We start from the raw sequence: 14359 nt of genomic DNA on the forward strand, positions 1-14359 counted from the left end.
TCAAGGAGACATTTGAGCACACTTGTTTAAAGTAAAAATGGGATTTTCAATCAGTTTATAAGAGCCTTGCCAGACAGATGAGCCAAAAGGCAGCACCTGGAAATCAGATAAGGGGGGGGGGGAACCCTAGTTACATACTATGTTGAATCCTCAGTTTTTTACAACAGAGATCTTCAACTTTCTTTTAATTCAAATTGGATTTTTAGCAGAGTTTCTACCTTGGAGAACACAGAGAAATGGCGCAATGTACCTAACAATATCAAAATGGACTAGAGTGCGGTACTTCCGATGTTGTTGAACTGCAGTTCTCAGCATCCCTAACTGTCAATCATATTAGCTGAGGCTTTTGGGAATTGATTGTTAGCAACATCTGGAGAGCCCCAAGTCCCTTATTCCATTTCAGCCTTCAAGAATTTGAGAGACTTTGATGGGGCATGCACTAATGAACAATGGTCAGTGTGAAAAGCAGAGTGCTGGTTAGCTTGCATCACTGACTTTACAGTGTCAATGTTATATCCTTTGCATAAGGATTGCCAAAAATGTTCTGTGTGGTGGAGGTTTCAGTGGTAAGTAGAAATTTGTTTACCATGGGCATGATAGTGAGTGTGAGCAATGGAGCTATCAACTGAGCTTTCCTGAAGTTTCAGAGATGGTCTCCCATTAGTCCTGGAAGCACAGCGAGTGGCAAAGAACTCTGGGAACTGTAGTCTAGACTTAAACCTAGAAGTTTTACCTGTCCTTATTATGCAGCAATTTATTGCACCAAATATCACTGCTCTTTTTGTCTTATGGAAGCCCTATACATAGCTTGCAAAGTTTAAATTAGTGTTTTTCTTCCCTCCATGCTACTTTTCTTTCTTTTCCCTCTTTCATTTCCTATTGAAATTACAGGACTGAATAAAACTCTTCACAAGCAAAATTGAGACAGACAGTGCTAAAAATAGCAAAAAAGGGGAGGTGACATTATTTATTCAGATTTATGTATCATTTATCAGTATAGTTCACTTGGCTGTGTTTTTCAACACACTTTAAACTGAGGAAAATTGCAAAATGTACATTAAATTTGGAACATTTCCCCAAGAAACACTAATCAAATAGGCTCTGTATCTTTTAAAATATTATTTACTTATTGAAAATAAGAAGTATTTTAATTTTTTAGGTTCTTATGTGTATGATATTGTAAAAATCTTATGTATGTGATATTGTAAAAAAAAAAAAAAGATGAGTTTTTCCATCTTTTGTAGTTGGTACGTGACAATGCGGATCTTCGTTGTGAACTTCCAAAGCTGGAAAAACGACTTCGAGCTACAGCGGAGAGAGTGAAGGCCTTGGAAAGTGCTCTGAAGGAGGCCAAGGAAAATGCGATGCGGGATCGGAAACGGTACCAGCAAGAAGTGGACCGCATTAAAGAGGCTGTCAGAGCCAAGAACATGGCAAGACGAGCACATTCCGCTCAAATTGGTATGGATTCTGCCTGCTAATACAGAGGAGTCCTTGACACAAGGACAAACTGTGACAATTTTGGACAATTGTGTCCAGAATTTTTGCTGATAAGGAGGGCAGTTGTTAAATAATTCATGTCTGATTTTAGAACCATTTTTGCCATGGTTGTTAAATGAATCACATGGTTGTTAAGTGAACTCAGCTCCCCCCACTGACTTTGCTTGTCAGAAGGTGGTTGAAAAAGGCACAATGATGATCATGTGACCATAGGATGCTGCAACTACTATAAACATGCTCCAGTTGCCAAGTGTCCATGAAATGTTGTTCATGTGACTGTGGGGATGCTACAACAATTGTAAATTGTTATAAGTCACTTCTTTCAGTGCCACTGTAACTTCAAACAACCACTAAACAAATGGCTGTAAATCAAGGATTACTTATAAAATACTCTAAGCTCACAATAAATTCAGCAAATACCATGCGTTCATAGATTTTTTTTCTTGTGGAAAGTACTTCTATTTTTAGGTATAAATGACTATGGGTTTTAGAAGAGCATTCCTGAATGGTGACTTCAGGAGTTTTATTACTTTGTGAGTATTAACTTGAACTAAATTTGATGAGTTTCAAAGCAGTTGAGTACCAAAGTAGCACTGTACTTTTATCCTCATGTTGCAAAGTACTGTGTTCTCAGTTGTTTTGCTTAATACTCAATGCATTTTGACACAAAACATTTGTCCCAGTACTCGTTTGTTTGCTACTCAACATACAAGCTAGAACTTTTCAAATGTCAGCTACCTTGTGACTCACTACATTATTCCTTATGGGAAAAAAATGTTTGATATTCATCATTTTTGGTGCTCATCATACTTCCTGAAACCAATCAGTGGTACTGAGGTACCACTGTACAAAAATGCAACAATTTTTTGAAGCTGCTTAATGAGACTTACAGAAAGATGTGGTTGCATTGAGTGATTCATAGAGAGATGTTTGGTTCTCAGTCCCACATATTGTGAAGGATTATATTCTTCACTTCACTATATGTCTTCACTTTATAAATAAAAAAGAGCAACAGAAGACCTCACTTCAGTAGGTTTTTAAAGTTTTTTATTCATAGACAAATTACTCACTATCTCTTGTTCATACTGTTGTTGCAGCATTAACCATCAAACACAACACCTTTAAGGCCTCTGCACTTACCCTGAGCCCAAAATGCAGTTTTCATATAATTTGTCCAGATATATCTAACAAAGTAGTTTCTGTGGGATACTTGAAATTGATTATTTCTACCATCTATTAATTTACTGTGTTCTGACAAAAGCTTAAATTTACATCATTGGTTATTACACTTGTAGTTTTGCTATAGTACTTGAAGTGGTAGTGGGGGATTCATATAACTGACTGTTCCTTTCCATGTTAAAATACTTGTGGGAGAAATAATTAATTTTGAAGTAACTTGTGATTCCTCCAACTCCAGAAGCCAAGAGAGGGTAAAACTTTTGAAGGCAGATAAAAAGACAAAGTCAATTTGAGAACAAAAACAAAGGAATCTATGGTATTTTTCAATGAGAGGCAATTTATGAATTGTATATTATTGTTTGGAATATCTGTGGCATTAGCACTTTAGGTTTCCCACAGAAGAAATAAATTGGGTTATGATTGTTCAAAGAAGAGTAGTCCAGTCGTTGGCTTAAAACACAAATTTTCCTTGACTTTGCTTTTTCTCTTTGCAGCCAAGCCTATTCGCCCTGGTCATTATCCGGCATCTTCTCCCACAGCCATTCATGCCATTCGTGGAGGTGGTGCATATTACCAAAACACGAAGTAAATAACAGGTAAGTGCATAGCTGGGCCAGTGTCTCGGGGTGGAGAGCAAGTCGTACTTCTCCCCGAGCGACCGAGGTATGCACAGCACCAACAAGGGCCGGAAGAAGCACCCGCGAGACACAGCAAGTACAGGGGCACTTCACTCCCACTCTGGAATATGGAGCGAGTCTCCATCCCCCACCGTCGCCTTTACCTTCTCAGGCCAGGCGAGGAGTGACTGGGAAGAGAGGGCGAGGGGTGGGGCCAGCCAGTGGTGGGTTCAGCCAAAAGGGAGCCACAGCAGGGGGATGAAAGAGCCTCATGCAGCTTTGGAGCTGCGCGTTGCCAACACCCTGCTAAGATAAGAACAGCCAGATTAAATAACTTGTGAATAACTCGGCTTGATCTGGGAATATGTTTGTTAGTATGTATTGTATGCCAGGGGTGGGTTCTACTTATCTTCACTACCGGTTTGCATTGGGAGCTCGCTTTGCCTGCGCACTTCTGTGCATGCGCAGAAGCTGCTGCACATGCGCAGATCACCTATGATGACATCGGGGTCAGTGGGCCGAGCCTCCCGCCGGTTTTACTACCAGTTCTTGCGAACCGGTCTGAACCGGGGGCAACCCATCATTGTTGTATGCCCAAGTAGACATCCCTCAAAACCAAAGATGGGGAACAATGGCCCTTTATGACTTGTGAACTTCAATTTCCAGAATTCCTGAGTCAGCATGGCAGGCTCAGTAATTCTGGGAGTTGAAATGTACAAGTCACAGTTCCCCACCCCTGCTCTAAACCATTAGATCAAGTTTGTTGTTTTAATTACATTAATAGACAATGCTGCAATTGTTGTACCTATGGTCTCCTTGATTCAACTGAATCATTGAAACAGCTTCTGATTCTGAGGCTAAAACAGTTTCTATAGATGATATTTCAGAAATGTAGGAGAAAAATCCATTTTGTTCTTAACGGAAAGGAACTTTTCAGAGTATATGTAGTAAGTTAAACCAAAATACATCTTTCATGAATCAAGAATGTGCCACTGTTTAGTGACAGCTACATTTACCAACAGGGTAGTGACTATTTTACATTTACCAATAGGATAGTGACTATTTTAACAGCATAGTTTCTCACACCCTTTCAATGAAATGCTGGAATGTCTGTGTCTTTCACCTGCCCCTTAAAAAAAGTAGAACAGTCTGTTGTGCTCCAACAACACTCTCCTTAGTAATACATTTATCCAAGTATATTGTTTCAGAAGTTTCCACAATGTTCATTATTGCCCAAAAATACATCTTCTCTATTGTGTAACATTATTAGTAAATGTCCTTACATTGCTGACCTCTGACTTCTCTGAATGGTTCAGGTATTGATCTTAGCAAGAAGTTAATTACGGATAGTCCTTGTTCAGTGACGGTCTCATTTAGAGACAATTTGCAGTTATGGTGATAAAAAAAAGTAACTTTACAACCAGTCTTTGCATTTATGACCTTTGCAGCTCTGTAAAGCATAGGGAAACTAAATAAGATTGTACACTCCATTGTGTTTTCACTTGGCAACTGCTTTAACAACTGAGTTCCAGGTCCCAATTCTGGTTGCTAAATGATTACCTGTACATTTAATATAATTCAGAATGTTTTCTGTTGATAGTGTCAATGTAATGGCAAAGTGTAAGGACAAACACATTATGGGGAAAAATTAGGTTTGGTAATTTCACTGCAGTTTTTGGAACACCTGCTATTCTGTGAGAAGAGTACTGCAAAGCATGCTTAAAAAACAAGAGAAAACCAATGGTAGCTGTTCCATTTCTACTCACATTTTTCCCGGGCGACTAATAAAAAGTAATTTAGTAATGAAGAAATTGAAATATAATTATTTTTCCTAGACAATCCATTGAATAGCTGGACCTGAGGATGAATCTGAATTTAGTCTTTGCCAGTTCTAACTCAATATCCTTATTTTAGTATTTAGTATCCTGATATAAGTGGTCAATTTGAGTGCAATCCAAAATAAATAAACCTTGAGACAGTTTAGGTCAAACACACACTAGAACTGTTGTCTCCCTTCTTCTGATTTAAGGAACTTTTGCCTCGTCTTTTGGGGTACCTGATTGATAGCTACACAGAACAGACTCTGCTTGGTGCAATTTCTAGTATTCTCCCTTCCATCTATTCCCAAAAACTTGACTTGTTCTGCAGTACATTTGATTGAATTTATTATTGCACAATATACTCTCGTGTTGTATTTTAAGTCTTGGTTCATGGCTCGATTACTATTGGATTGTCAGATTTTGAGTTAATTTTGTAAGAGAAAAAAAAATTGAAAACTCTTTGGATTGAATTGTAGATCTAGAAGCTTTTTACAAATAAAGACACACAAAACAATTTACAAAGCTCGTTTCCCCCCTCTCAAACAATCCCATGTATGAGGGTTTCTGTTCTGCAGCACCACATTTATTTAGATTTTTTTTAAAAAAAATCCTGTTTTTTTTTTTTAATAAGTAACTCAAGGCAGTGAACATACCTAACATTCTTTCCTCCTACTTTCCCCACAACAATCACCCTGTCAGGTGAGTTGGGCTGAGAGAGAATGACTCATGGCTAAGGAGGGACTAGAACTCACAGTCTCCTGGTTTTTAATCTGGTGCCTTCACCAGTACACCAAACTGGTTTTCTCCATATGATGATTATATACTTTTTGAAAACAAATTAATGCCCCCAAAGCTATCCCGTTATTCTGCTCCTAAAAATATGATTTGTACTAACACATTTTATGTCTATCTATTTTTTTCCCAGACTTGACCAGATGGTACTTGGCATGTAGAAGGTTGTCATCAATTCACCACTACTTTTTTTACGGAGAACTGGAACTATATTTCTGTTTGTTGTACATGTTCTATAGCCATCGGCAATGCACCGGTTTCAAATGTTTCAGCTTTGTCCCATCTCCATATGTACAGAAGTGTGTCCAATACACTTTTCCCTTTCCAAACCTTGTACAGTGTATCTAACACATTATCCTAGGGTAGTAATACCCTGAGTCTGCTGCTCAATCCCTGTCATTGACTGACTGCATTTTACCCCTCTGTGCCACTCTTGTGGAAGATTCTGTGCTTGCACTGATGCTGTTTTGTTCTCTTTTAAGTACTTTGGTGCATCAGCAGAAATGTGACATCCAAGAATTAGCCATCGAACAACCATAGCAACAAACCAGATGATTGGATTCCATCACTGAATTTTTTTTGATTTTCTGTTTAATATGTGCATCATTTTATATTTTTAGAAATTGACAGGGTGCAGCTATATAGTTTGAAAATAGCCTACCCTCCAATCTGCTTTCAAAAAAAATTAAAGTACCTCAAATAGTGCATTTTTATTACCCTGGTGAAATGTTGAATTTATTTTAAAAGGGTAGAGAGGAAAAGCTAAATTATGAGTACATTTGCTTGATAGAGATCAGATAACAGTAGAGATATAGAAGGATGCAAAAGAACATGGTTAGCATAGTTTTAGTCTTAAAATCCAATGATCATATGGGTACATCATAATCTCAAAGTTTAGGATTTAATCTATAATGTCCCTTACTGATCTTCAGGTGATTATGCAGAAGCAATGGTTTTGATTAATATGAATATTAAAAGTAAATTTAGAATAGCGGGTGAAAGTCTAATTTCTCCTTGATTTTCAGAGATCATAGTAGAAGTCAGAAATGTGGGGAAAATTCTTCTCTAATAAGATTAAGAACCCTTTTCCAAAGGGTTGACTAGGAATAGGTATGCATGTTTAGAGTTCAGAGGAAAAACAAAAAGGAAGAATGATTGAAATAATGTTATCAAAATCCTGAGCATTTATAACATTAGATGCTGGTACTGAACCTTACGGCAGTCTGCCCAAGAAAATGGTGTAGTACACCCTCATTGTATTCTTACTTAATGACAGACATGAAGTATTAAGTTTTATTTTAAGTGGAAGACATGGCTAACCATAGAACAGGTAGAAACAAGTGTTACATCTGCAGCTTAATGTGTCGGTTATATTTATTTTGCATATTTTTTATATATACATTGAAAACCATGCATAGGAACATGTGCTTTTTCAAAAGAATATGAGGTTCGAAACTGAATTTCAATTTACATTCATTCCATTCTGTCGCTGTGGCTTTCACTAAAATTAACAGTAAATTGGGGGCTGCTAATTTTTGGGGGGAGGGAATACTTTTACCTAAAAAGCTATTCTGCTTATAAAGCCTTTAAAAAGATGGTTATCAGATATTTTATCACGATATAGGTTAGGCATTCGACTGTAGCAAAGATTGTTGGATCTTATTTAATTTATTAAGGATTGCACTAATTGTGAGGGAAGGGAGAAACTTTCGTGACATGTTTAATGAAAGACCTTATTTTGCATTTATTTTGTTATTTCTTTTTGTAAATGTTTGTGTTTTTAAATGTTGTTACACATGTATATACACTGTCCACCACTTGAAGTTTGAATTTGCCATATTCAGTCCTGTTTCTGGGATTAATGAGGCCATCTTTTTAGTTGTAAATTGTTGAACACCAAGTTACACGCACACACATGAAGTTTACACGCATAAAGCTCCCAGTTAGAAAAAAAAAAAACAAAAAATCCCAGAAAAATATTTGAGGAAATTTCAGCTAGGACATCCTAATAGGATGTGCATCATGGAGGATGTTTCAAGTAATCTCACTATAGCTATTTTCATAGGCAGATGAGCTCTTAGAATGCACAGTTAATGAGGTTTTATTTTAAAACATATTTTAAATTATCTCTTTTTGTGCATTTAAATAATATTGTTTTAAGATGTTTTGATACTGTGAATGCAAGCACTATACCTGATCAATCCCCACTGATAGGAATGAGAACTGGATACTGTGGTTTGACATTAAGCACTTTTGAAATAAAAAATTGTGAGGTTAATATGATGTAAGGATGTAAGGAAAAGTTAGCTTTGATGCCACAAAATTGTTAGTTGCTGATCAGCCAGTCAGTTCTTCTAACTTAAGCCTCTCCTTGACTGAGGCCTCAGAACTAATTTTTCCGTTTTGGATCAAAGATGGCAGATTATCTTCTGAAATGGGACACAAAGACACAGTACATTGCAATGCTTAGGGATGTATTTTGAAAATGAGCCACACACTTTTATTATGTTATTGACTCACTGCTGCTAGAATTCATTTGTGTGATATTTCTAAGCCATTCTTTTAAGTTTTTGATGCTAATTTTACAGTATGTTTGTATTGCTTCCAAAATGCTAGAGATTTGATTAACTCTTTAAAAAGTCCTTTTCCCTTTTGCTTCTTTTATAGTTACAGTTTGACTGGCATTCTTTAAATGATAGAAAGGTTTTGAGTTTAATTCTTGAAAACTCAAAAACTATATTACATACTTACAGAATTTTCTGACTGAAAGTGAAGCTTGTTTCTAATTTCAATCATACTTTCTTTATAGTCTCATTTTTATTTATGTACATCCTTGGGCTAACTTTTTAATTTAGCCTTCTGCCACTGAGACAGTGGAAAGATTCTGATCACAGTTGCTACATTCTGCTGAATTAAGTTAGGAATGGATTATTCTGAATTAATTAGCTTGACATAATGTAAACTGTATTAATATCTAAAAGCTGGCTTTAAAATCCGTTCCCATAGTCAATGAATGAAAAAGCGCACACAACAACATATTTTGTTACTTCATTTATAAATGAAAGTACTTCCTTTCTTCAAAAACAACACAGCCCCAAAGCTTATCTTTCATATAGCAAATATGTATCTTGTTTATTAGGTTTATTCCACAAAAGGAACTGTAACTTTTGAGGGTTAACTTGGTCTCTCTACCCTCATCATAGGCTGTGTTGAAAAACAGGTTGTGCAGTGTAAACTGTAGCTTACTGGTGGTGAATTGGCCCCTAAGCCTTCATAGTCTGAGGCAAGAATATGAACATGTTTTCAAAATAATAAATCTGTTCACGGCAGAATTGTGGGATGATACCTTATTGGAAAGCAATCTGTTATGGTTTCCTATAATGCCTTTTTGAACCAAGAACACAAAGGATAATTGTCTTTTTAGGCACCCATACAAAACTATTTCTAAGATTGTGTCTTACACCTAAATAATTGTGTCTGTCATTTTTTAAAACTTCTTTTAATAGTGGACGATGTGAAGGAAGAATAGGGATTGAGGCATTCTGTAGAAGTATACATGTCTAGTTTGTAACGTGTGTAGTGTGTATTCCAGATGTGTATTCTCTGGGACCTATGTATCTGTACAATAGCTTGTTTTAGGGGGAAATGAAATGTGGATCCTTTTTCTGATGGTTACAATCTCTGGGGGAAATTTCCACTATTACATAAAAGATGCTGTAATGAATTAAGCTCTATAACAGCAAACCTAAATCTCCCCTTCCTTCTCTATAGTTAAGTCTTTGGATCTTGGTTCTAAAATACTATCTATCAAACTGTATGGATACACTCGCAGACTGCATGATGTATCATTCAAAACCTGTTTAAGTAGAAATAAAATTGAAGTAAACTCTTTTGTGGCCTGTGTTTAACAGCAGTGATGATTTTGGTATTTTTGCCTTCTCAACCCTGTATTCTTGGTGTCTTCTGTGGAAATCTTTTGGTTTGGCAAAGGAATAGAACAGCTAAGCAGATGCATTAAATATTTTTACACTGCTTATCCCTGACTATACACACTGATATCTCGAGTGCCATAATCTTGACAAGCCAGTTTTTATATAAGGGGTTTTTTTCACATTAGCTGAGCAAACGTCTTGTTCACTTAACTGAGTATGAATAAGGTTTGGGGGTTTGGATGTTAGAGTGAAGTTTAGAGGCAAATATAATACATATATATATTCCAGTTTTCCCACATCAACAACCCTGTGAGGTAGGTTGGGCTGAAGGTGACTGGCCCAAAGTCATCCAACTGGCTTTCATGCCTAAAGTAAGACTAGAACTCACAGTCTCCCATTTTCTGACCTGATTCCTTAGCTACTAGACCAACTTTGAGATTGAAGCCTACCCAAGTCTTTCAGATTAAATCTATCACTCTCCAAAATTCAAGCAGAAGCATTTCCTATATGAATGTTAGCAATAGAGATACTTAAAAAAGAGCAGGAGCTTTACAGCATCATTCCTAGCCCAGGTTCAAATATTTATTAGTCCGCTTGTGCTCTGTAATTTCTACTGCTCCATACAGACTGCTTCATTTCCACTAGGTGGCAGGCTGTTGACAATTTAATCAAAGTGTTCTGGGATTAATCATTAGATTAGGGGAAACTCCCATAAAAAAACTAAATTTATGAACAATTATAACTATATGCTTTTGCTAAAATATGCCTTTATTTTTCATAGCTAAAACAATTTTTAATTTTTCTTTCCTATATTATTTCTGTGTACCAGTACACATTGTATATTTAAAATTAACATGACACTTTCTCAAGGCTGATTTTTTTTCTATTATGTAAACAAAAGCACAGATGCATGCATAAAATCATATATTGTCTGCATTCTCACTGAAGAGCTGTATTAAGAGGCTTCTCTCTATTTCATGTCTTACAAATTATTGATACTCCTATTTTATTATCAATATTCTTCAGTTGCAAGTAGTAGCAAATTAGAAAATGGGAAAAAAACTCCAGAAAAACATGTTAAAACAGGAGCAGGTATAAATTAAGAATGGATCAGATGAAATGGTCTAAGCCACTAAAAATACATTTGGCTGGCAAAGGATGGGATACAACTTATAACTAGATCCATTTCTGCCAAATCGTTTTCAGGTTTGGCAGAAGCTACTGCAGGGAAATCTTAAAAGAATTATGGGAACGGCCATCTTCTAAGCAAGTTTGAATCTTGATATTAGCTATTCTGCTATCTTGTAATGACAGCCAGCAATCAATCAATCAATTCCCTCCGTCCCCCCTTCCTTCCTTCACTTACTTACAGGTAGTCCTCAATTTACGAACACAGTGGAGTCAAAAATGCATCTTCTTAAATCAGAAATTTGTTAAGTGAGTTTTGCCCCATTTTACCACTTTCCTTGCCACTGAAATTATTAAATTAGTAATATGGTTGTTAAGTGAATCTGACTTCCCCATTGACTTTGCTTGTCAGAAGGTTGCAAAAGGTGATCAAGTGACTCTGGGATATTGCAACTGTCATGAATCTAAACCAGTTAGCAAGCATCTAGATATAAATCACATGACCATGGGGATGTTGCAAGAGTCATTAAGTGTGAAAAAATGGTCATAAATCACTTTTTTCAGTGACATTGTAACTGAACGGTCACTAACCCAACTGTTGTAAGTTGGGGGGGGGCGGCTTTTCAAACCGCCTCCTGAACAGCTAAAGTACCCAAATCAGGAGCCCTGACCCGATTCATTTAGTACTAGACCCCTCAAGCTAAACGGAGAGCCGGAGCTTCTGACCTCTCCCGCTCGCGAAACGCGGTCGCGGCTGCTAGTTGCCCCTTCCACCCCACTTGACTTTCAGGCGACACGGACCGCCCCTGCCGCGCTCCTTCGTGCTTCCCCCAAAAGGCTCTTCGGAGACCAAAAGTTGCCGTTGCCAGCACAAGACGCCTTACAAGAGGCGGTTCAAATTTGGGACCGGGACGAGGTGAACGGGGGCGGGGTGGGTGCCCCCTACAGTTTCTCCAGCGCACGGATTTCTTCGCCAGGGAGGAGACCCGCCTTGCAGGTTTCCCTCCCGGGCAGGTAAAACCCCGCCCCAGCAGCGCGCGAGGCGAGCGCCTTCGACGGCCCTCCGCCTCGCCCCTTCCCTGTCGGCGGAGGGCTTGCCGTCCCGCGCTGTGGCGCTGCTCTCGAACTGAGGAGAGGCGTCGAAAGCGAGCGGAAGCAGCGCTGGTGAGTGGGGAGCCGCGGCGGGTGGGCGCGAACTCGCGAGGAAAGCTGCCTTGGCCGGCTTGTTTGCGGCTTGGGGGGGTGGGTCTCTTGGGGCTCCTCCGCGGCCGGATAAAAGGAACCCTCAGGCGTCCCGAGCTTGACCGCGAAGGGGTCGGCTTTCCCCACCAGCCCTGTTGGCTTCGACGGGACGGCGGGGAGGGGGGGGGTACCGAGCAGAAATCTTTATGCAAACTTGTTGAAACGGGCGGGATCCCAATTTAAATGAAGTTCCCTCTCGGGAGCCGATGAAGGCCGGAATCCTTTAAAAGATCGGAAGCTGCTTGGCAGGAGGCACGTGCCATGTTGAGTCTTCTGGCATCTCCAATTGAAGAGGATCAGCCTGAAGGGAACCACTGCCTCGGTCAGCCTTTCCCTCAGCATTTTGTCTCCGTGGGCAGGAAATGTGGGCTGAGCGGGCCTCCCTTTTCCAATGGTGTAGAGTTAAAGGTGGTTGTTCAGTCGCTAACTGGGGTCCAACTCTCCGAAACCCCGTGGACCAGGTCCCCCTGTCCTCCACAATGAGAGTTGGAAGAGACCTTGGAGGTCTTCTAGTCCAACCCCCTGCTCAGACAGGAAACCCTATACCGCTTCAGACAAGAGGTTGTCCGATCACTTCTTTAAAACTTCCAGTGTTGGAACATCCACAACTTAGCACAATAACTTTATTGTCACTTTAAATGTACTCTAATCAGCATAGATTAAAATGAAACGAAACTTCTGGAGGCAAGACTTTCCACACTGTCTCCCTGAGTCTGCCCAAACTTCTTGCTCACTGTACTGATGACGCTATCTAACCATCTCATCCTCTGTCATCCCCTTCTCCTTTTGCCTTCAATCTTTCCCAACATCAGGGTCTTTCCTAAGGAGTCCTCTCTTCTCATTAGGTGATCGAAATATTTGAGCTTCAGTAGAGTTTGTACAGTTCAACCATTCTGCCCTTAACCTAGTGCTTTCCAGATGCCTCAGATCCCCGCTCCCACCTGCCAAATTTCCCTTTGCAGCCAGTTTGGGAAAGGCTGGCCCAAGCCAACATAGTGCTTGCAGAACGTAGGTCATTGCAGAAAGGCTAGGTGTGTTGAAGGAGAGCCAGTGTGATCCTGGTGCCTTCTGGTGGGTTCATTCTGAGTGTGTGTGAAAAGTGTGTGGACTTGTAAAGTGGGCTGGAAATAATTTTTAATGCACATCCATTGAACTGCATTCCATCTTCAGGGTGGAGAAAGTACGTCAATATTATTTTGACTAGCTAGACTGTGTGTCTATCCTCACCTCTTTTGTTCCTCCTAATTCTTCATCTGGCATCTATACCAGCTAGCTTTATCCTGGACTATTAGGGCAGGAAAGGCTTACTTTTCTATAACATGAGATTTGTCTTCATGTTGGTTTTGAGCAAAGTTCATCTCTAGTTCAACCTATATGGTTCTTCAATCTGCACCCTCTTAGATGTGTCCCATTTTCCCCTCAACTGTAAAGTTAGTCCAGCCCATCTGGAGAACATCAGGTTGAGGAAATCTAATTTAGTATCGTATATTCACAAAATAAGTTCACACAACACAAAGTGATACTTGTGATACTTGGTTTTGACTTAACATATTGTATGAATGCAGCCAGTTATTTGATGTTCTGTGGTTAAGCAAACAATGACTCAGTGTGAACACAACCAGAATTACAGTGTTAGTCAATGATGTGAAACTGATAGCTGCCTTTTTCGTTTCATGGTTTGTTAAAAAGAGATGCAACTGAACAGATGTTGATTACAACTGTTCAATGTAGGGAATGCTTGGTTTAGCATCTAGTACCTTTAACACTTGCACAATAGGCTGGAATTCAACAGGTGAAGTTAATTCCATGGCTGCAAGTTTATTGCAGAAAAGGTCTACGAATTGAATTATGCTTGTGTGTATAGGTCTAAAAAAGGTATAGGAGCCTGGCCAATTAATTAATAGGGCAATCATATTTCAAACAGTATCTTATATGAATAGGGTGGATTCAAGTTCAAAATAATTTATAAATTCTGCTAGGACTACTCCAAGACCATCAATAATGTGTGATATTAAAAAACTTCCAGTGGAGGCAAAATGGAATGTGTTTGGGAGTTGCAGTTATTAACTGAGATTTTATTGGAATTTACTGGAATTAGCTTTGAGGGCTACCATTAAAAATGAGATTCCAAACTCCGGAATTGTAGAAA

The 14359-nt window shown here is 38.9% G+C and overlaps 2 protein-coding genes across 6 annotated transcripts in view; both read left to right on the forward strand.

Moving 5' to 3' along the window:
* Positions 1-9800, forward strand: part of KIF5C (kinesin family member 5C) — an 88330-nt gene extending 78530 nt beyond the window's left edge. The window contains exons 24-26 of the mRNA XM_034424842.3: positions 1245-1461; positions 3174-3275; positions 6042-9800. Of these exons, the coding sequence (XP_034280733.1) occupies positions 1245-1461; positions 3174-3268 (312 nt within the window). The 3' untranslated portion in view covers positions 3269-3275; positions 6042-9800. The remainder of the gene's footprint in view (positions 1-1244; positions 1462-3173; positions 3276-6041) is intronic.
* A 1785-nt stretch (positions 9801-11585) lies between these two features.
* The window catches only part of LYPD6B (LY6/PLAUR domain containing 6B), a 101792-nt gene continuing 99018 nt past the window's right edge, over positions 11586-14359 (forward strand). The window contains exon 1 of one of the 5 annotated variants that reach the window (XM_034424890.3): positions 11586-12132. The gene's annotated coding sequence lies outside the window, so the exon portion shown is untranslated. The remainder of the gene's footprint in view (positions 12133-14359) is intronic. The other 4 variants (XM_087881838.1, XM_087881837.1, XM_087881839.1 and 1 more) reach the window with 4 other exon arrangements.

This window comes from Pantherophis guttatus, chromosome 1 (assembly GCF_059756535.1).
Source record: "Pantherophis guttatus breed Tessera chromosome 1, ASM5975653v1, whole genome shotgun sequence".
NCBI lineage: Eukaryota > Metazoa > Chordata > Lepidosauria > Squamata > Colubridae > Pantherophis > Pantherophis guttatus.